A 23,604-nucleotide genomic window follows, 5' to 3' on the forward strand; every position below is an offset into this window, starting at 1 on the left:
GTCACATAGGAAATAAGTATCAGAGCTGGGTTTGAGTGTAGGTCTTCTAACTCACCAGCCAGTCTACTTTCCACTTTATCACACAAGTAGTAGAAGCAATATTGGAACTCAGGTAATATGACTCCAAATTCAGGGATTAAAACTCAGCGTTTATTGGAGATGAGTCCTGAGAGGACAGAGATTTTTAAAACCTTCTGCAACTATTCTATATTGATTTTTTTCGTTGTTCAATCATATCTGACTCTTCATGATCCTGTGGACTGCGATATCCATGGGGTTTTCTTGGCAAAGCTATTTCCTTCCCCAGCTCACTTGACAGATAAGGAAACTGAGGCAAACAGGGTTAAGTGACTTGCCCAGAGTCACACATCTCACAGTTTTCTGAGGCCAGATTTGAACTCAGGTCTTCCTGTCTTCAAGTCCAGCACTTGATATCCACTAAGCCACCTAGTCGCCAATATTGAGTTAGCCAAAAGTTAACAAATTCCTTTGTGACTTTGTGATTCTTGTCTTGAGATGCCAAAATGAACTATTGTCTGAATTCTTAAATATACCCTATTGTTCTCTAATTGCTGTGCTTCTGTTTAAATTGTTCCTATGCCTGGAATGTCCTCCTCCTTAGTTGAACATCCATCCTTTAAATTCCAAATCAAATGCTACCTCTTGTGTTTGTGTCACATTATTTTACTAGAATATAAGTTCCATGAAGGTATGGACCATGTCATATCTTATCTTGAGAATCAGTGCAGTATAGTAAAATGATTGCTGACCTTGGAGAGAGAAGAGATATGCGGTCAAAAACCTTCATTTCACACTTATTATCACTCTAGTCATTCGTTAATAAATTGCTAACGTTTCTGAACCTCAATTTTATTATTTCCATAATGAGAATAATAAAATTTGTGTGTTCTTGCAAGGTTATCTGGAGATATGAATGAGATGATGCATGTAATATGCCTTAAATAAATATTAGCTATTTTTTAATACACCAAAAATATTTTAGTGTATATTGGACCTTTCTTTGACTTCCTTGGCAGAAGGATTTCTGGGTAGAATGGTATAGACATTTTCATCTTTTTGTTTGTTTAATTCCAAATTCTACTCCAGAATTGTTGGACCAATTTACAGCTCCATCAGCAGTGTATTAGGTTTCTACAGACCCTCCTATATCTTTTGTCATTTCTGCTATTTATTGAGTGTAGGGTGAAATCTCACTATTATTTTGATTTACATTTATCTTATCATTAGTGATTCGGAGCATTCTTTTATATGGTTGCTTATAGTTTGCAGTTCTTTTGAGAGCTATTTGTTCATGTACTTTAACAATTTAGCCATTGAGGGATGTCTTGCCAAATTTTTAATCATTTCTTTAGTTCGTTTTCTGAAGTGACTATTGGCACACAAACTACAATTAATCTTCACAGCAATTTGTTTGCTTATTCTCATCAGGAATAAGTAAAACAACCTGATGTCCCAGGAAATCATGTTACTTGTTCCTTTTGGACAAATGATAAAACTAATTCAAATTCAACCAACTCTTTTGTTTAGCTAAGGAACATATTCAAGACATTCTTTCATACAACTGTAATTTCTTTTAGTCATTCTTCATTTATATTGAAATGTTAATCGACCTCCAATAATGTGTCACATCATTGGTTGATAGTAGGTTGAAATTTTGATCTCTAACAGTTATATTTGTATTTGTTGATTCTTAGTACTCTCTGCCTTATTTTCTGCCACAATACCAGTCTCACTGTTGAAGTAGATTATAGCTGAACAAGGATGTGGGCCATTTTTTATTTGTGTCACCATGGCCAAAAAAAATTAATTATTTTATGTTCCCCATTGTTTTGCATATTAAATACCCCTGCTTGGTGTGCAGGAATCACTCAGTGACTTGTTTCTATGCTTGTGTCCATATAACAGGTTTCTACAAGGTTGTTTTGCTGTAGAAATTCTTAGGTTATTAAAACTCAAAAATGTATTTTTTTATCTTTAGATATTTTTCCTGCTTTAATTTCCTTTGACTTTTTAAAAATCATATTCCATCTTTATATTCTGTACCTTCTTTTCATAGCTGAATGATCATATGCTATTTGAATTGTAATACCTAGCAAGCTGCTCTAAGTGATGTCTTTCTTCTTAGCAGCTTACAAAGCTCTCTTAGGGAATTCTAGGAATTGAATAAGTTGTGAACTAAATCTATGATTTCTATTGGGCAAGTACTAGTAATATTTCTGTCATTTGATTTTATCACTTGGAGAAACTGATGAACAATTTCTTTGGGAAATGGTTAATTAAATTTTTTCTTTGCATTTTTCTTTGTTTTGTTTTTGGTTTTGCTTTTTTGGAGGGGAAGTTGGGGTTAAGTGACTTGCCCAAGGTCAAATGGCTAGTTTTTTGTGTTAAGTGTCTGAGGCTGGTTTTGAACTCAGGTCCTCCTGACTCCAGGACCTGTGCTCTATTCACTGTGCCACCTAGCCGCCCCCTCTTTGCATTTTTCTGATACTCTTAATTATTTTGTAGCTAGAGTTGTGTCATTTTTGCAGGTTAAGTTTTTAAGTCTCTTTTCCTTTCCATTACTGTCCTTTGATTTTGTTTTGTAACATATTCTGCTCTGTCTACTGAGTTACCTTTTCATCTGAGAATTTATTTCCCATTGATTCCATTTTTTTTTTTTTTGCTGCTTTCTCCATTGTTGTTTTGTCAATTTGTCTTGTTCTAGTTGTACTGATGTAGATAACATCAACGTTTTCACCTTTACGTAGAAGACTCTCAAGCCTCTATATCCAACCCTGGTATTTCCCCAGAATTCTAGTAATACCACCTCAGTTGTCTACAGAGCATTTCCACTTGAGTATCCACCTCATATGAGTGACACTTTATAGTAAACAAGTCTGAAAAGTAACTCATCATTTTTCCCTAATAAGCTTGTACCTCTCCTAATTTCACTGTTTCTAATGAGTGAACTACCAGTTTTGTAAACTTGAAGTCATCGTTGCTTATTTCTTCTCTCTTACCCATAGATTTTAATTGATGTCTTTTCTTTTTACTTTGCCTACATTTCCTTCTGTATCCTCTGGCTTTCCCCCTCACATAGAGCTGTGTCTTGTTATAAAAAAAAAATTTTTTTTTTTAAAGAAGAAAGTGTGGGTGGGAATCAGCAAAACCAGTCAATATATTGGAGGGGAAATCCCAACATTATATGCATGTTTGTGGACTCCCCACTTCTGCAAAAATGTGCATACATACATACTTTCAATTAGGGATCCTGTCCACAGTATCTCACGCATCTGTCCCTTTTTCTCAGTTCATTCTAGTTCAAGGTTTTATAATTTCTCTTGTTGACTACTAAATAACCTCCTAAATGATCTCTCTGTTTCTAATTTTTCCCTTCTCCAATCCATAATATAACTGTGAACATGATATATCCAAGATCTTTTTATGAGGTGTCATAGCTTTCAGGCATTTTATTTCTGTAGTTTTGTTTTTGATCTGTTTTTCAGGTTAATTGTTTCCTGAATACTTTATATTTTCTTCTTTATTTGATCTTTTGTGTTTTTCCCCCAATATTTTTTTGTGTGTTCTCATGGAGTCATTATCTTCTCTTAAGATCATTCTAATTTTCCTTCTGTGTCTTTCCTCTAAAACTCTCATTTTTTTCCAACTCTTTCCTCTAGAATTCTGTGATTTCATTTATGATTATTTTTATTTTAATTATTTTTTTTAAATTTTTGTTTCCTTTCTCACAGGCATTCTAATTTATCTTGTGGTCAAGCTTTGTTTTTCTTTGAGGTTTGGCCTATAGATGTTGTGGATGTTGTGATTTTATTCTCTTCTAAATTTATGTCCTGGGCATCTCTGGTTCCATAATGACCGATTATCTTGTCTTTATTTTTTTTATTTGCTCATTCTTTCAGCCTTACTTTTTTTTTTTTTTGCTTTTTGTGGGGGAAAGGTAGGGCAATTGGGGTTAAGTGACTTGCCCAAGGTCACACAGCTAGTAAGTGTTAAGTGTCTGAGGCTGGATTTGAACTCAGGTCCTCCTGACTCCAGGGCCAGTGTTCTATTCACTACACCACCAAACTGCCCCAGCCTTACTTTTTAAATTAGTACTTTGTGTTAGAGGCAACCTCTCTTTACTTCCAGATGGAATGCTAGGACCTTGCTTAGCCCTGATCTGTATTGTCTGGGGATGTGCTACTGCTTTTTCTGTCTGTTGAAAGCTGTGTTCTCAGATCTTGGGTCAGGGAGCTGTAAACTTTGAGCATTCCCTAAGTGGTCAGGTGTGAGCTTAAGTCTAACCACTGCCCTCTGGTCTGAGCTTTAGAGGCTCCTCACCCTCGTTTGTATCTGTGTGACATAAGAGTAGACATGTCCCAGGTTGGAACTGCAGTAAACAACTCTTGCTCCTGGTCCTTCTCAGCTAACTGGAAGAGACCCTGTAGGTTCAGAGTACAGACCCTGTGGAACTGTAGGCCAGGCCCTATTCTAAATCAGAGGGGCTTACTTTTGGACTCAGAGCAATGGAGCCACAAACTTACTCTTGTCTCTCCTCTCTGCCCAGGACATAGCCTCATCCCCTGCTATGCTGACCCCTCTCCATCCCCAGTACACAGCTACAGACACCTCCAGCCCAGTTCCCTTCCTGGCTCAGATCTCGTCTCCAGTGCCCATAGACCCTTAGCTGTCTGTGGGCCAACCTAGGCTGGGAAATGACCCACCATATTTTATCCTTGGATTTCTCAATCATAATTCATTACTCTTCCTTGAACTTTATGGGAATTGGTTATGTCAGAGAGCTGGTCTAGACTTTTCCTGTACCATCATCTTTGCCAATTTACCTCAACGTTCTTAATGCTCAGGTCTGACCATGTTGCTGCTCTATTCAGTCTTCTTATTGCTCCAAGGATAAAAAACAAACCCCTTAGCTCAGTATTTAAGGCCATCCTTCATACTATAACTCCAGCCTGCCTTATAGCCTTATCTCATTCCTCTCTTTCATATACTTTACAGTATGTTCCTGCCACATTGGACTACTAGTGTCTGTTCCCCAGAGTCATCATTTCACCTTCTACATTGGTTCATCTTCCATGAGTGGATAAATGTCCCTTTCTCTCAGAAGTCTCGCTTTATTGGGGCAGCTAGGTAGTACAGTGGATAGAGTACTGGTCCTGCTCAGAAGGACCTGAGTTCAAATCTGGCCTCAGACATTTGACACTTACTAGCTGTGTGACCCTGGGCAAGTCACTTGACCCCAGTTGCCTCAGCAAAAAGAAAAAAAAAATCTTACCTTTTTGAGTTAGCAGGCTAGACAACTTGGTGGACTCCAAATGGGAAAGACCTGAATTTAGAACCTGTGACTTTTACTAGTTGTGTGACCCTAGGCAATTAAGTCATTTAACCTCTTTCTGTTTCAACTTACTCATCAGCAACATAAGGATAATAATAATGCCTGTATAATATACAACACTAGAGTGTTGTAAGTGTTGTAAGGGTCAAACGGCCTAGTACTTTCACATAGGACACTTTGTGTTGTTGTTTAGTAATTTTCCATCATTTTCTGACTTTTTGTGACCCCAGCTAGAATTTTCTTGGCAAAGATACTGGATTGGTTTGCCATTTCCCTCTCTAGCTCATTTTACAGAGGAGGAAACTGAGGCAAACAGGGTTAAGTGAGTTGCCCAGGGTCACACAGCTAGTAAGTGTCTGAAGCCAGATTTGAACTCAGGAAGATGAGTCTTACTGATGCCAAGTGCAGTGCTCTTTCTACTGTGCCACTTACTACCTTATGAAGCTTGAATTCTGGCAGCAATAACAACTTGAAGGTTTTTCAAAGTTGTTTTTTCCCTCACAGTCATCCCATGGGCTAAATAACACAAGTATTATTTTCCCCATTTTACATAAATTTGAAGAAGAAATTGAGTCTTAGAGAACTTAAATAACTTATCTCTGCTCACACAGAGCTTCCCTGCTCCAACTCCAGGGCTCTTTCTACTAAACTAAGCTGCCTTTAACCAACTCTGTTGTTGGTTGGTTACCCACTACCAGGCCAGCTTCAGTGAGTAAGTACAGAGAGGAAATCTCAGAATACTGCATTACTAAAAGCACAGAAGGAAGCGCTCATTGTCCCCACTCCTCTCCTCATATGGCCAAGTTTTCCATTGAAATTTTTTTTTCCTGGTCTCTGGTCAGCTATTACTTCAGTACTACTCTGACTTCATGGTCTTCGAATATATAGTTTCTTATATGAGGGAAGGAGAATTGTATAGTTATAGATAAGACTTTTTTTGAGATCATGAACTTACACATCAGTTTAAAAGTTGGCAAAAGTGAGTTTGTAGTTTAATTGAATATGTGGCTACCTTTGATCCCCCAAATTATCTTTTTCTCCTCTAGTAGTCAGGTTTTTAGATAGTATAGTCAAATTTATAAAAACAAAACAAACAAAAAAAAGAAAACCTTGCTTCCCTGAGAAAAAGTTTGCTTAGCCTCCAGAGATAAACTAATCTGTGTTCTGCCTCCAGACAGGATTGTAGTTTAAATCATTCCAAGCAGAGAATTATATATCTTCTTCTCAAAGATTTCCAAGAAGATTTTTCCTCTAACCACCATTCTAAGGTTTTACAACCTCATAATCAGAAATATTTTTCTCTAAATTAAATCCCTCATCATCCAACATAAATGTGGCATATACAAGACAGAACACAGAAATTTTCCTTTTGAACATGGAAACAGATCCTCACTATAGGCCCTTTTCACAGAAAGTTCTTTAATATGTCAGTCTTCTCTTCTATAGGTTATATAATCTTAATTCTTTTTGCCTATCTTCATATAGACCAGACCTCATTTTTTCCTATCAAAAGCCATTGATAGTAGGAAATAAATATCAAAGGACACAAATAAATAAAAAGCAACTTATAAGAGATAGAAATATAAAATACTTTTACATACCTTAAAAAATAAGAAAAACAAAAATGAACTGAATTACCCTTATGCGATCCATCTTTTTCAGTCAGTCAGACAGTGTATATTGAGAATCTGTGTAAACAATGTGTTCTTCACCTGAGAAACTCAAGTTTAAAACCTTACCTCGAGGAGCTAGCAGTTTAACTCCTAGCAAAAATTCACAACTTTATTTTCTAATTGTTTACCCTAAGTACTAACCTAACTATGTGGCACTGAATACAAATATAGTAGAAATCTTGTGGTTTGGAGGCGTCAGACAAGGCTTCATGGAGGAATGGAACATGAGTTGATTGTTTCAAGTATTGCCTCAGGCATAAGGGAATGAATGGGTAGCTGGGACACCAAGTACTCACAAAATATATAAATCCCCAAATCAGGGAGATCAAAAACCAGGTTAGCAAATAAAACAAGAGAGCACAGATACCAGAGGACCTAGCAAGCCAGGAAACCAGTTAGTGCCTGCCGAATATACAGGAGCTAAAGGTGCAGCATGAAGTGGGTGGTTAGACAGTCATTAGCTGTATGGGAGTTCCTGACAACTAAAAAAGTAAAGGAATGGATACTTAGTGCTAGAGCATCAACGAAATTATCCTGAGGCAGCTACTATGCAAACCTCAGGTATAATGATTTTTCTCTTCCCCCAGGCAGAGCCACTTCTGAGCAAGGGAACCTGGCCTAGAGAGCTGCAGTGAGGTGACACAAAACCAGCTGGCTAGGAAGTGCGAGAATAGGGAACTGGCATATGGAAGGTGCAAAGGCTGGACAAGCTAAGCCTTGAATGAATAGAAAGAAGAAAAAACACACCAGGCAGGAGAAACAGAATGTGCAAAGGCAAGGAGATGGACATGAACATGGGAGATAGTGAACAGACTAGCCTTACTCCTAGAGCTAAAGTTACATGTTAGGAAAAAATGGAAAATAAGATTGTGTAGCTAGGCAGGGACCACATCATAGCTTTCTTGAGTTTGGGACAAGTAAGCAATGTGGGTAGTGGAAAGAATGCTGGATGTCAAGTCAGGAAAGACTTACTTTAAAATTCCTATTTCATTTATTAACTGTGTGTGGCCATGAGCAACATTTAACCTCTCTGAACCTGTTTCCTCATCTCTAAGATGAAGTTGTACCTTCCTCATAGGTTGTTTCAAAGCTCCATATAAGTGTCAACTATTATGAGATCTCTATGATGATAATAACTGATAGCAACTTCACAAAAACCCTGTAGCACTGCAGAGATCATCCTGTTTTTGCAGAAGAGGAATCAGAGATTCATACAGATTAAATGATTTGTTCATGGTCACACAGCTAATAAAGGGTCAGATCTTCCAGACTTAAAGTCCCACATTCTGTTCACTACTGCCACATTGAATCTGATACCAAAAGAACCCATTGAAAAGTGGAAAAACTTGAACCAAGCAATTGTTTTTGCAAAACAATTGCAAACAAATGGTTTGAATAATTTTTTTTCATTGAATGAACTCAACTGACCAGCTGTTTTTGCATTATGTAAACAGAGCCTGATTGTCTTCCCATTAGACACTTCTTTCTTTTTGCCCTACCTTGGGATTCTGGCCTAGTTTCTATCCTTTATGCTTATTTTTACTGATGTTGTTCAGCAATTTGTTCTAGATTTCTTCATAACCTTGCAATTGTTTTCAGTAATCAGGAGTTGATTACTCGAATCCACTTAACTACCTTTGTTCCTTCGATAACCTTTCCCTGAGACTCCCTCTCCCTAAACTCCTTCATAGGAAGAATCACAGGATGCTGTCATAATTAGTTAACTTTGTAAAGTGTTTTTTAAAGTAAATAGTGGCAATAAGAACTCATTTATTCTGAAGTTAGTCTTTTGTTAATTTCAACCTCCTAGGTCAGTACCTTGGTTAAATAAAACTGAAAAGCCAGCCTGTGAATCAGGAACAATGATGATGTTTCCTTACTATTTTCTTAAATAAATTAGTTTTGATGTAAGTTACTAAGAACTGAAATTACCTAATTATTATAATTATATAATTTTAAAGTCACTCAAAGATGGATTTCCAGAATATCAGAAAAATCCTCAAAAGAATGGGGAAAAAAAACCACCACAAAAAAAAAAAAAAGCAACCAGGAGGATAGCTGTAGCCATCAGTACATATGCCTATTTTAATTAAATCTTTATGATAATGGTCTGAACATATAAGCTCCCTTTTTTGTTGTTAGTTGTGTCCAACTCTTCATGACCCACTTTTAGGGTTTTCTTGGCAAAGATACTGGAGTGTTTTGCCATTTCCTTCTTAAGCTCAGTTTTACAGATGAGAAACTGAGACAAACAATTTAAGTGACTTGTCCAGGGTCACAGAGCCAATGAATGTCTGAGGCCAGATTTGAACTAACAAAGATGAATCTTTACTCTAGGCTTGGCACTCTAGCATCCCTTCTATTGACAATATCTTGAATGAAAAAATGAGAAGGAACAATCACTTTTAATAGATGGTTTTCTATAGTAGACATGTCTTTTTAGCACATAACTTCCTGAGAGGTATAGAGAATAAAAAATTCCATTATGTCTTTTGTTTGTTCATTGAGATTAAATAAAAACCAACCATAAAGTCTTTTTTTTTTATGCAAGGCATCTCATGATTAAGTTAAGGACCATGAAAGATTCCATTATTGACAACCACAGAGTGAACTTTATTAATTCTGAATTTCACCATAAAGGCAGGCACAAAACAGGGAACCTTAATTTTATCAAAGGTGTTTATCAAAGCCACTTTCTTGGAGTATGTCCAAATAAGAAATCCAAATAGAAGTTGGATTTCCTCTGGATGGTAAGTTCTCCAGGTGTTCCTCTTTGCAAATGATATTGTGCTAATTGCATCAAGAATTATTTCATTTATCTATACAATTTTTTACATTCCCAACTATATTTTTAACTCTCTGAAGGCAAAAACCTCTTCTTAATTTGTGTTTCCCCCAGCGCCAAGTACAATATGTAGTATATAGTTGCTTCAGAAATTTCTGTTGAATTAAAAGAGACAAAATAATTCCTTCTGGTCAAAATGAACACACAAAAGTTTTTATTAGACTTGGTTGTGGTTTTTTGGACTAGATATTACATAATATAAAATTGAAAATAATTGATATTGCAAGGAAGCATTTGATTCTCTGGATGCACTTGTAGGTTCACTTTAGTTCAGCAATAATCTGTTAAGTGCCTACTATGACAGTCAATAAGCATTTACTAAACACTCACCACTATGTACCAGACACTGTGCTAAGTGCTAGGGATACAAAGAAAGGCCACAACAGTCCTTGATCTAAAAAAATCTCACAGTCTGATTGAGGAGACAACAATGGACAAGCAAGCAATATTTAGGATAAATTGGAAATAGTCAACAAAGGAAAAAGCACTAGAATTAATGGATAATAGTAAAGGCTTCCTCTAGAAGGTAGAATTTTAGTCGGCACTTAAAAGAAGCCAGAATAGCCAGGAGACAGAAATGAGGAAGGAGAGTATTACAAGTATGGGAAGCAGCCCATGAAAATGCCTCAAGTACAGAGATGGAAGATTTTGTTTGTGGAACAGAAAGGAGTATCAAAGAGTACATCGTGGAGTCTGAAGTGGAGTCTGAAGACTGGAAGAATAGGAACAGGTTTTGAAGGGCTTTGAACATCAAACAGAAGACTTTGTATTTAATCCTAGAAGATAAAGGAGCCACTGGAGTTTATTGGAGCCATAGTCAGACCTTTAGGAAGATTATATTGACAACTGAGCAGAGGATGGACCAGAGTAGGGAGAGACTTATGGGAGGCAGACCCACCAGCAGGCTATTGCAGTAGCCCATAAGTGAGGTAATAAGGGCCTGCACCAGAATGGTAGCAGTGCCAGGAGAGAAGGGGCAATATGCAAAGGATGTTACAAAGGTAAAATTAAAAGGTCTTGACAACAGATTGGGTATAGGGAATGTGAAAGAGAGTGGGGAGTCAAAATAGATGGCTATGTTGAGAGCCTAGGTCACTGGGATAGTGGTGGTATCCTTAATAGTAACAAGGAAGCTTGGAAGATAGAAAAAGTTGGGCAAAAATAATGAGTTCACTTTTGGTCATGCTGACTTTAAGATGCCTGTCTAACAGGCAATTAGAAATGGAAGTCTGGAGATCAGTAGAGAGGTCTAGATAAGTAGATTTGAAAATCATCAACATAGAGATGATGATTGAATGCATGGGAATCAATGCCATCACCAAGTGAAATAATATAAAGGGAGGAAAGAAGACAACCCACAAGAGAGCCCCATGGAACACCCATAGTTGACTGATGTGACCTGAATAAAGATTTAGCCAAGAAGACTAAGAAGGCCAGGGAGCAGGAGTGCTTAAAGAGGTAGACCAAGGAGAGAGTCACAAAAACTAAGAGAAGAGAACATCAGATTAAAGTGGATGATCAACATTGTCAAAGGTTGCAGAGAGGTCAAGAAGGATAAGGATTAAGAAAAGACAATTAGATTTGGCAACTGTGAGATCATTAGTAACTTTGGAGAGAGCAGTTTGGTTGAATGATGAGATCAGAAGTCAGACTGTGGAGAGATAAGAAGAAAATGAGAGGAAAAAAAGCAAAAGCATCTATTATAAATGGCCTTCTGTTATGAGAATGGGAATTTGAAGATCTTCCCTGCCCCTTAATAGACGTAGGGGGGAGTTTGAAGACCTCCCCAGCTTTGAAAGCAAACTCTGCCCCCTAATAGGTAGAATATAATCACATGGAGCCTGTGATGGAGGGAATTTGCTAAAGGCTGAAACAGAGCCCACAGGAAGCTTCCCTCTTGTGAAGATAAACTCTGCCCTGTAATAGGCTGAATGTAGTCACATGGAGCCTGTGGTGGGAGGAGTTTGCTGAAGAGAAGCAGAGCCCACAGGAATCTGGTCAGAGCTAGCAAGACAGTGGGGGAGAGAGGATGCTCAGGCAAGGAGTCATATAGGCTTGGGAGTTGATATTGATCTTGTATTGGTTTGTGGGAAGGCTGAAGGATGCTGTGGCTCTCAGCATTATTATGGCTTCTGAATATCTTTAGTATTATGATGGAATCAGCTTACTGGTTTGGGGATTTGGTTTTCTGGTATCTAAATAAATGCTTCAGTTCTATCCTCTATCTGGAGAGTTTGGTATATTTTGCAATTTGAACATCATGTGATACTGATAGTCATGGTCTTTATCATGATCATAGGTGCCGTAAATATTGCATTGGCGCTACACCTTCTCAAAGAGTTTAGCCACAAAAAAAAAAAAAAAAAAAGAGGAGAAAAATGGAATGATAGCTAGTGGTAATGGTTGGATCAAGTGAAGATTTTTTGAGTGTGGCATTGACATGGACATGGACATGTTTGTAGGCAATGGAAAAGCAGCCCATGGACAAGGAAGGAATGAAGATAATTAATAAAGAGGGGATGATAATTGAGGCAGTCTGCCTGGGAAAATGGGATGAAATGGGGTCACTTGTGCAGTAATGTGCTAAGGGCTCAAGATGAAAAAGGAAGGATAGTGTGGCCAGTGCAGGGGTGATGGCCTGGGAAAGAACTAAGGGATCAAGGGGTTACAGATCCCAGTGAGGATGAAGAACAGAGTTTGGAATTGCAAGGAAGAAGAGGCTGAATAACAATAGATTGTGATGTGATAAGGGAATTTCAGAGTTCATAAACACCTACGTGGAGCATTTGTGAGTAAGGACATGATCAGGAGAATGACCCATCTCTGTGTTGCTGTGATGGAGTAGAGGAGTAGGTCATGGGAAATGAGCAAGTTGAGGAACTGGAGAAAAGGGTATTTGAAGGAGTAGCAACATATTGAAGCCTCACAGTATGAGGACAGGACTTGGAGAAGAAAAAAAGATTGAGTCAGGCACTGAACTCATTAAGGAAAGAAGGAGGGTGTCCTAGAGGTCAGTAGAGTATTAAATATGGATTGAATGAACCTCATGAGGGAGTGATGGTGGGAGAGTGAGAACCTGGCATTGGGGAACAAAGAGTACTCCAACTCCCCTGTCTTGAACAGTGAGACAAGGGAATGAGTGAAAGTGCAACAGTGCTGGAAAGAGTGACCAGGGAGACGGTCTCATCAGGAGGGAACCAGCTCTCAGTGAGAGCCAAAAGATGAAAGTAGAAAAGGAAAAGACTTAAGATGAAAGTGGGTTTGTTATCTACTAAGTAAGCACAGATTCCAGAGACTACATAGTAGGAGATGTGGGTAGTTTTAGAATACTACATTGGGGATGTGGGGAGGGTTTTGGTTCAGAGGCTTGGGAATAAGAAATCAAGTAGTGAGAAATGTGGAATGGAGTTTGTATGATGAAAGCCAGGTGTTTTGGGATCACTGAAATGGGCAGAGTATGATGACTAGATTGAAGTTTGTTAATTATTGCTGAAAGAGTTTGGAAGAATTATTAGCACCACTAGGGGTTCAGCCTCAGAGTGGTGTTCCTCTTTTCTCTGACATTCAAACATCACCCACAGTCTGACAGCAGTCTACTTCTCCAGACTTATATTCTATTACTCCCCAGTATGAACTGTCTGTTCTGACCTTGGTGATCTACTCACTGTCTCTCTGGAACATCAGTGAATCAACAGGCATTTATTAAGAGTCTGCTATGTCCCTGGCACCATACTATGCACTGGGGATATGAGTACAAATAATGAAATAGTCTCCATACAAAAAGAGCTTATGTTCTAATAAAGTAGACAAATATATAGGTAAATATGTATAGCATAACTATAAAGTCAATAAATACAAATATATATATATATATACATAATATAGTTCACTATAAGGTATTTTGGGAGGAGAGGGCATTAGCTCTTGAGCAGATCAGGAAAAGTTTCATGTAGAAAATAATGCCTGAGCTGCTTCTTAAAGGAAGTTAGAGAGAGAATCCATTAGGCAGAAGTATGCTATGCATTCCAGCTGTGGCAATCAACCAGTTTAAAAGCACAGAGACAAGAGATGGAATATTGTGTATACAGAATAGAATAGAGTCCAGCTCAATGATTAGAGAGAGCAGGAAGTAGAGTAATATCCAGTGAGGCTCAAAAGTTAGGTTGGAACCGGGGTGTATAAGACTATTAAAAGCTAAACAAAGGAGCTTATATTTTATCCTAGAGACAAGAGGAAGCCTATAGAGTTGACTGAGGAGGGGAATCACAAGGGCAGATCTGTTCTAAGGAAAATCACTTTGGCAAAAGTGTGTGGGTTGACTTGGAGTTGAAAGAGACTTGAAGCAGGAAGACCAAATATAAAACGGTTGCAGTAATCTAGGTGAGAGGTAATGAGAGCCTGAGCAAGAGATTGGAAAGAAGGCATTGGATACAAAGATGTTATTGGTATAGAAGAAATGACAGGACTTGGAGATTTGTAAGGTGAGGGTCAGTGATAAGTTCAGGATGATACCTAGACCTTGACCTTGATCCTTTAATAGAAATAGGGAAATTTGGAAGAGGGAAGAGCTTGAGAAGAAAGATGATTTCTGTTTTGGACATGTTGAATTTAAGATATCTCTGGGATGTCCACTTTTACATATGCGATAGACAATTGTTGATATGAAACTGAAGCTCAGGGAGATACTAGACTGGATATAGATCTGTGCATCATCTGCCTACATATAGTTATACCCATAGGATCAGGTTATCAAAAAGGAGGAGAAAGAAAAAGAAGACGAGGAAGAAGAAAAGATTTTACAAAGTAGGTGCTCAAGAATTATTTGTTGAATTTTTTAAAGCTTAACTCAACGCTATCCTACGTATCTAAATCATCCTGTAAGGTTCCGCTCATCTTATCTTCTCTGAGCACTCTCTCCTTTTTCTGAGTTTCTCTAGTACTTATCAACAGTCATTAATCATGTAACATGTACTCAGTGTGCCTTGTACTGTTAGTAAACTTTTCATGTAGATCTCACTTCATTCCACTAGCTTATAAACTCCTTAAGACCTTAAACTCTCTCAGACTTCTCTGTCTGTTGCGCAGAATTAAACACAGGTGCCAAGAAGAAGAAATGACAACCAGGGTAATAATACAACTACTCTCTAGCAGAGCTGGAACTGGAATCCCGTCCTGGCCATATAATGTTCACTCAATAAGGTCTGGTAGTTAATTATGACTTTAGCCTGAAGTCAAATAAAGCTGAGAAAGGGTCGCTTCCATCAATGCATTTATTGTTTTCTTTTTTCTTTTGTCTTTGCAGTTGACCTTCCCCTATATTTTCCTCGAGACCAGCCTACTCTCACCTTCCAGTCTGTCTATCACTTTACCAATAGTGGACAGTTGTACTCTCAGGCCCAGAAAAATTACCCATACAGCCCGCGATGGGATGGCAATGAGATGGCCAAGAGAGCAAAGTAAGTAAAATTTACTGATCCACTTGAGTATAGCGTTTTGTCTTATCTGTCCACATTCTAAAGGATCTGAAACATGAACATGCACAGGCACACATATGTATATATATAAATATGTCTATATATCTTCAACATTTGAAGAAGCTGTAATTTTACTGTGGGTATTCCCTCTACTGATAAAGATCGCAGCCCAGCTATCATTGAGCAGAGAATTTTTATGAATCACTGTGGTCAAAAACTTCATTTCTTGGTGACCAAGGCGGTACCGAACATCTCCCAGCTTATGTAGACTTGTCCTTTAACAATGGATAACATCATGATGGGTCCTCTTCATAGGACCTATCAGAGTTGTGCCACGCTAATCAATCAGTCAACCAACAGGCATTTATTAAGCTCTTACTTTGTGCTAGGCACTGAGCTAAGCTCTGGGAATACAAAGAAAGGCAAAAAATGTGCCTGCCCTAACAGTCTGTGTTTCAATTGGCAGGGGCAAGTGGGGTGGAAAACATCATGTTCTTAGTACACAATTGTCAGCATTTCTGTAGCACTTATTAAGTACCAAGTGCTTTATAATTTTTATCTCATATAATAAAAATAATAATAGCTAATATTTCTATACTGCTTACTGTGTTCCAGGTCCTGTGCTAGGTGCTTTACAATTATTGTCTCATTTGATCCTTACAAGAACCCTGGGAATTAGGTTTATTAGTATCCCCATTTTACAGATAAGGAAAGTGAGGCAAACAAAGGTTAAACGAATTGCCCTAGATCACACAACTACAAAGTATCTGAGGCCAAATTTGAACTCAGGTCTTCCTGCCGCCAGGCTCAGAGCTCTATACATATAGAGTACATAGAAAGTAATCTGAAAGGAGACAGGACTAGCTGCTGGGGGGAATCACAAAGGCCTCCTGTGGAAGGTGGACCTTAAGTTGAGTCTTGGAGGAAATCAGGGAAAGTAAGAGGTAGGGATGAGGAATTAGTTTATGGGGGACAATTTGTACAAAGGCATAGAGACAGGAAATGGAATGCTGTGTTCGTGGAACACATTGTAGTTGCACTTAGTTATATTATGGAGAGCACAGGTAGGGGAGAAAGATATAAAAGGATTGTAAAGGTAAGAAGGGGCTACGTTGTAGAAGGCTTTAAATACTAAACAGAGGACTTTATATTGATCCTGGAGGTAACAGAAAACCACTGGACCTTATTGAGGTTGGGGGTAGCAACCCCACCCCCCAGGAGTGATATCATTAGATCTGTGCTTTGGAAAGGAGCAGCTAGGTGACAAGATGGATAGAATGCTGGGCCTAGAGTCAGGAAGCCTCATCTTCCTGAATTCAAATCTGTCCTCAGACATTTACTGGCTGGACAAGTCACTTAAACTGTTTGCCTCAGTTCCTTATTTGTAAAAATAAAGTGGAAAAGAAAATGGCAGACCACTCCTATATCTTTGCCAAGAAAACCCCAAATTAGGTCATTAGAGAGTCAGACATGACTGAAAAACTACTTAATATACATATTATAACATGCTTAGGAAAAATCATCTTGACACTTGAGTGGAGGATGAATGGAAGAAGGGAGAGGCATGAAGCAAAGAGAGCATTTAGGAGGCTGTCATGCTAGTTGAGGCAAAAAGTGATGAGGGCCTGGATAAGCAGTTATATAAGTGTAGAGAAGGGATGTCTAGAAGAGATGTTGTAAAGGGAAAAACAACTAGATCTGACAGTGGGATGGATATGTGGCATGAGTAAGTGAGGAATTTATGACACTGTGGTTATGGTCTTGGGTGAATAGGAGGATTGTAGTACCCTTGACAGTGATAGGGAAATTCAGAAGTGGGAATTGTTTAGGGAGAAAAATAATAGTTCTGGCTCATACATGTTGAATTTGAAATGTATATCCAAGAAGCAACTGGAGATGTATGGCTGTAGCTCAGGAGATAGACTAGGGCTAGTTATTTAGAGATGAAAATCATCTGCATAGAGGTGATAATAGAACCCATGGGAGACATTGAGATCACCAGTCAAGCGAAATAGAGCAAATACAGAGAGGAAAAAAAAAAAGGTAGTGGATACCAAAAATGGTGGTTATGACAGCAGAGGCAACTGAAAAGGAGTGGTCAGACAGATAAAAGAACCAGAAGAGGTTACTATCACAAAAACCTAGAGAGGATGCAATATCTAGGAGAAGAGGATCAGATGTGAAGTGAAACCTCAGTATTAGATATTTCAGAGAGGTCAAGGAGAATCAAGATTGAAAAAAGGCCTTTAGATTTGCCAATTAAGAGATCAATAGAAATTTTGGAGAGAATAGTTTCAGTTAAAACACTCAGGTTGGAAATCAGATGCTGAGGATTTAGAAGAGAGGAAGAAGAGAGAAAATAGAGGCACCAATTATAAGAAACTTTCAAGTTTAGTCACAAAGGAGAGGAGAAATATAGGATGATAGCTAACAGCAGTGAGTAGATCAAGTGAGAATTTTTTTTTAATGAGGGAAAGACAGGTGTTTATAGACAGCAGAGAAGAACTCAGTAGTTAGGGAAATTTTTAAACAAAAAAAGAGAAAATTTGATAAAATATAACACCCATTCCTATTAAAAACACTAGAGAACATAGAAGTAAATGGAGCTTTCGTTAAAATTATAAGTAGTATCTATCTAAAACCATCAGCAAGTATTATCTATAATGGAGATAAGCTAGACACCTTCCCATTAAGATCAGGAGTGAAGCAAGGATGCCCATTATCACCACTATTATTCAAAATTGTGTTAAAAATGCTAGCTATAGCAATAAGAGAAGAAAAGAAATTTAAAAATTAGAGTAGGCAATGAGAAAACAGAAGTATCACTCTTTGCAGAAGATATGATGCTATACTTAGAGAACCCTAGAGAATCAACTAAAAAACTATTTGAAATAATTAACAGCTTCAGCAAAGTTGCAGGGTATAAAATAGATCAGTATAAATCATCAGCATGTCTATATATTATTGACAAAGTCCAGCAGGAAGAGATAGAGAAATTTCATTTAAGACAACTGTAGACTGCATAAAATACTTGGGAGGCTACTTGCCAAAACAGACCTGGGAAGTATATGAACACAATTGCAAAACACTTCTCAAAGTTAGATCTAAACAATTGGAAAAATATTAATTGCTCATGAGTGGGCTGAGCTGATATAATAAAAAAAAGATGGTTCTACCTAAATTAATCTACTTATTCAAATGCCATACCAATCAAACTACCTAAAAATTATTTTGTGGAGCTAGAAAAAATAATAACAGAATTCATCTGGAAGAACAAAAGGTTAAGAATATCAAGGAAATCAGTAAAAAAAAAAATGTGAAAGAAGGTGACCTCCCCATACCGGGTCTCAAACTGTATTTTAAAAAATCATCAAAATAAGTCTGTTGCTGCCTAAGAAATAGAGTGGTAGATCAGTGGAATAGATTAGGTACACAATACATTATAATAAATGACCATAGTAATTTAGTGTTTAATAAACCCAAAGATCTAAACCTTTGGGACAAAAACTGCTGGGAACACTAGAAAACAATATGGCAGAAACTAGGTATAGACCAACATCTCACACCATATACCAAGATAAAGTCAAAATGGGTACATGATTTAGACATAAAGGGTGATACCATAAGCAAATTGTGAGAGCATGGAATTGTTTACCTGTCAAATCTATGGAAAAGGGCCAAATTTATGACCAAACAAGATATAGAGAGCATTACAAAATGTCAAATGGATAATTTTGATTTTATAAAATTTAAAAGATTTTGCAGAAACAAATTGCATAGAGCGGTGATGTCAAACTCAAATGGAAACAGGGACCACTGACCCACACATGAGGATTCCTACAAGCCACATATGGACTTAGTTTTAAAATGTAATGTTATCTATGTTTTATTGTATTTTTATTTATTTTGTTAAATAATCACAGTTAGACTTTAATCTGGTTTAAGGACATTAAGAAGACATGTAAGGACACAAACTGTGTGTTTGGCACATCTAGTATAGAGGGAGAAGAGACGAGAGAGCCCATGAGAGAGCTCCACAGAACACCCCTGGGTAGTCATGACCTGGATGAAGAATCAGCCAAGAAGACCAAGAAGGAGCAGTCAGAAAGGTAGGAGCAGAGAAGGAGAAAATAGGGTCAAAACCTAGAGAGAAGAGATGATCAGCAGTGTCAAAAGCTACAGAGAGATCAAGAGGGATGATGACTGAGAATAGGACATTAAATTTGGCAATTAAGAGATAGTAAGTAACTTTGGGGAGAGCCATTTCAGTTGAATGATGAGGGTAGAAGTCAGATTGTAGACAGTTAAAAGAGTGAGAAGAAAAGCAATGAAGGCACCAATTGTATGTAGGCAGTAGGGAAACAGCCAGTTGACAAGGAGAGATTAAAGATAAAAGAGTGGAAAAGACAGCGTGGAATGGGATCCCTTGTATTAGTAGAGGGATTTGCCTTGTCAAGAAGGGCTGCCTCATTTTGTGAGACTAGGATGAAGGAAGCTTCGGTAGCAGAAAGCATCTTGGTGTGAGATGAGGAAGAGAATAGAAGGGAGAGATCTTCATGAATGGCCTTTTTTTTCAGTAAGATATGAGACAGTTCTCATCTGAGAGGGTCAAGGGAGGGAGAGTTGTGGGTAGTTTGAGGAGGGATGAAAAGGTCATCAAGTCCAACCTTTTCATTTTACAGAGGAGGAAATGAAGCTCCAAGGTGTTACGTGACTTGTTCAAGTTACATGACTAGGATGTGTGTGATGTTAGATTTTAACTCTGGTAGTCCTGACTTCAAGTTCAGTGCTTTATCCACTTTTATGTTTATGTACCATTCAAAGTTCCTAAATCTGGCAGAAAATTTATTAATTTGCTGCCTAGTTTAAGATCTTCAAAGCTGTCTTGATGGGTTATTTACAGTTTGGTAGGGATAGATGCCTACCCTTATGGATGAGAGTTCCAAATGTATATGCCACTGGTGCCCATGAACCTATGTACTTGTCTTTGCCAGTCTGCCAGGATTATGATCAACCATGAAGGAAGTGGGTTATGTAGCATAAAGTTGCATCAGTGCTTTGATGGAGCCATGGTCTCATTAATATATAAACTCCCTCTCCCAGATTAGATCATGATCCATTTTAGATTTTGGATTTCAAGGTCTGTGCCTTTTAAATGACCATAAAGGCCTTCTCTTGAAGAACTCTTACTGAGGGTTTGCAGTATCATTTGCAAGCAAGAATATCTTAATAAACAGGTAGATATGGAAATGAAAAAATTGATAAAATAATTATAATTCACTCTTGATGGAGTAAATAAAAAATGTTTATTCAGTGCTTGCTATGTGACAATCAGTATGCTAAGTGCTAGAGATATAAAGCATGGTCCTTACCATCAAGAAGCTGGGTTCTAATGGAAGAGATAGCACCAAAAAGAGAATGGTGACCAGGGAGGGGCACTTTGATTCCTCAAGTTACAAAAATGATGAGTGGGCAGTTGGAGAGTAGATTGATATACTCCATCCAGAAACAAAGGCAGAGTTGATTTGAGTCAGGAGTGTAGTAAATCATGGCTAGGGTTTTTCTTGAAATGATGGTTGAGAGAGGCAGTCACCAATCACGAGAGAAAACTATAGGTCAGGAAGGCACCTGGAGAGGCTATATAATTTCCCAAGTACTTAGTTCACAACAACTTTGTGTGATAGGTCACACAATTATTATTTTCCCCATTTTATAAATAAGAAAACTGCCTCTGTAATGCCCAAGTCTGGTATTTTCTTCTTGGAAATGGCAGTAACTTGTGTAGGTTCAAGTGTGCCCAAGAGCAGGAATTGTACAGCGAGTTCCATATTTGTAATGTTCAGCACATTACAATAGTCTGATAATTTTCTAGGTTTTTTCTGTGTATATATACAATACATTTTGAGTAGATAGGCATTTTATTTGTGGTGTGTATTATGTAGACTGAACCAGACATTTCTGTGGGGTTTCCATGGCAAAGGAATCTTGTTTTTTTCTTAAGCAGACAGTTAAGCATGCATGAATTGAGCCTTTAAGAAGCTGTAGGCCATAAGCCTGTGATTTCAGTACAGGAATATTGTAAGTGAAGCTTGTTTATCTTAACAGATTAACTTGGAGTGTCTAAAGACATTTGCTTTATGTTAACACTACTTTAAAGAAAACATCTGAAGTGACCTTAAAAAAGTAGCAGCTTTTTTTCCTGCAGTGGAGAGGGATGTATTTAAATGCAGTAAGAGAAAGACAAAGACAATATCACATTCTAGCAAGAAGAAATAGTAAAAAGGCAGGCATGAAACTTGAAGAAGCATTTGGCAACTGGAATTGTGCTTTTGTTCTACCTGAAGGCTACAACAGACAGATCTAACTAGGTGTCTAAACAGAAAGATCACTAACCTCCATAGAGATATTTATGGTTAGTGAGGAAGGTTGAAGAGGTCAAATGCAACATTGCTAAATTGTCTTGTTTGTCTTATGAAAATATTTGTATGTCAAGAATGGGTAAAAGACTGTAATTCATCCAGGGAACTTTGTAAAGGATATAAACACTCTCACGGTTTTTGTAGAGCAGTAAAGCTCTCTGAGTAGACTCAGCTGTTTATTCTCTTTTTGGAACAAAATTATAAGCATAGCAACTTAGAAAAGGACACAACCCTACACTGCCCATGACTCTTAGTCCCTGCCACTGACCAAACATATTCCTATGTTCATTTAATTTGAATAAAATTCTCTCATGTCAGTTAAGGAAACCCTGTCTCTTAAAGTAAAATATACTACCGAGCCATGATAAGAAATATGCCCCTTCACAATATTCACATTCATTTTAGTGAGCTTTGAGTCATAGTTCCAAATTGCTTTCTAGAATTGCCAGAACAATTTACAGTTCCACCAACAGTAAATTAATGTGCCTGTTTTCTTTTTTTTTTAATTAATTTTTTTTTAACAAGGATTTTTTCCCCTTCTTACTTCCTTCTTCCTTCTTCCCTCATTCCTGGCTTGATAAGCAAAACAAAGAAACACACACAAAAAAAAAAAAACCCTTGTAACAAATATGCATAGTTAATCAAAATACAAATTTCTATATTGGCCATGTCAAAAAAATGTGTCTCACTTTACACTGAGTCTATCACCTCACTGTCAAGGGGTAGGTAGCATTCATCATCAGTCCTCTGTAATCATGGTTGATCATTGTATTGATAAGAATTCCCAAGTCTTTTTAAATTGTTCATTTTTACAATATTGTATATAAATAAGTCTACTTGTTTTACTCAATTAACTCTCATTAGTTCATGCAAGTTTTCCCAGATTTCTCTAAAACTATCTTCATCATTTCTTGTAGGACAGTAGTATTCCAGTACATTCATATACACATAATATTTCCCAATTATTAGACACCCCCTTAGTTTTAGGTTCTTTGACATCATGAAAAAATACATACTACAAACATTTTTGTGCATATAGGACCTTTTCCTCTGTCTTTACTAATTTCCTCTGTCTTTACTAATTACTAATCCCTTTCTAATCTGGGATTAGTAATGGAGTTGCTGGTATGCATAGTTTAGTAACATTTTAGAACATTGTTCCAAATTGTTTTCCAGAATGATTGTACCAGTTCATATCCCCAGCAACAGGGCATTAGTATGTCTGTTTTCCTAAAGTCCTTCCAACATTTGTCATTTTTCTTTTTTGTCAACTTTGCAAGCCTGAGGTGAAATCTCAAAGTTGCTTCAATTTTCATTTCTCTAATCATTAGTGATTTGGAGAATTTTTTCATGTGACTGTTGTTTGCTTGGATTTCTTTGAAAACTACTTGTTCATATCCTTTGACCTTTTATAATTTGAGAAAATGGTTCTTACTCTTATAAATTGGAATACACACACACACACACACACACACATACACACACACCCCTTTGGAAACAAAACCCTTATCAGACAAACTTGCTGTAAATTTTTTTTCCTAGTTACTTGCTTCCCTTGTAATTTTAGCTACATTAATTTTGTTTGTGCAAATCCTTTTAAACTGTATGTAATCAAAATTCGTCATTTTCTCTTCTGTGGTCTGTTCTATCCCTTGTTTGGTTATAAAATTTTCCACTAGCCATATAACTAAAAAATAATTTCATCCTTGGTCCTCCAATTTATTTATGATGTAAGCATTTACATTTAAGTCATGATTCATTTGGTGCTTTTCTAGGTATATGGCATGAGATGTTAATCTATACTTAGTTTCTGCCAGATTGCTTTCCAGTTTTCTCAGCA

At 37.4% G+C, this 23,604-nt stretch overlaps 1 protein-coding gene across 7 annotated transcripts in view; it reads left to right on the plus strand.

The window, feature by feature from the left end:
* The window catches only part of BABAM2 (BRISC and BRCA1 A complex member 2), a 602,274-nt gene that overhangs the window by 519,573 nt on the left and 59,097 nt on the right, over window positions 1–23,604 (plus strand). For 6 of the 7 annotated variants that reach the window (XM_069072106.1, XM_069072105.1, XM_069072109.1 and 3 more), the window contains one exon: window positions 15,174–15,327. The exons of the other annotated variant lie outside the window; for it this stretch is intronic. In XM_069072106.1, the coding sequence (XP_068928207.1) occupies window positions 15,174–15,327 (154 nt within the window). The remainder of the gene's footprint in view (window positions 1–15,173; window positions 15,328–23,604) is intronic. 7 annotated transcript variants of the gene reach the window in all.

This window comes from Petaurus breviceps, unplaced genomic scaffold (assembly GCF_028583685.1).
Source record: "Petaurus breviceps papuanus isolate PSGF00001 unplaced genomic scaffold, PetGlider_PUasm1.0 90845, whole genome shotgun sequence".
Classification (NCBI taxonomy): domain Eukaryota; kingdom Metazoa; phylum Chordata; class Mammalia; order Diprotodontia; family Petauridae; genus Petaurus; species Petaurus breviceps.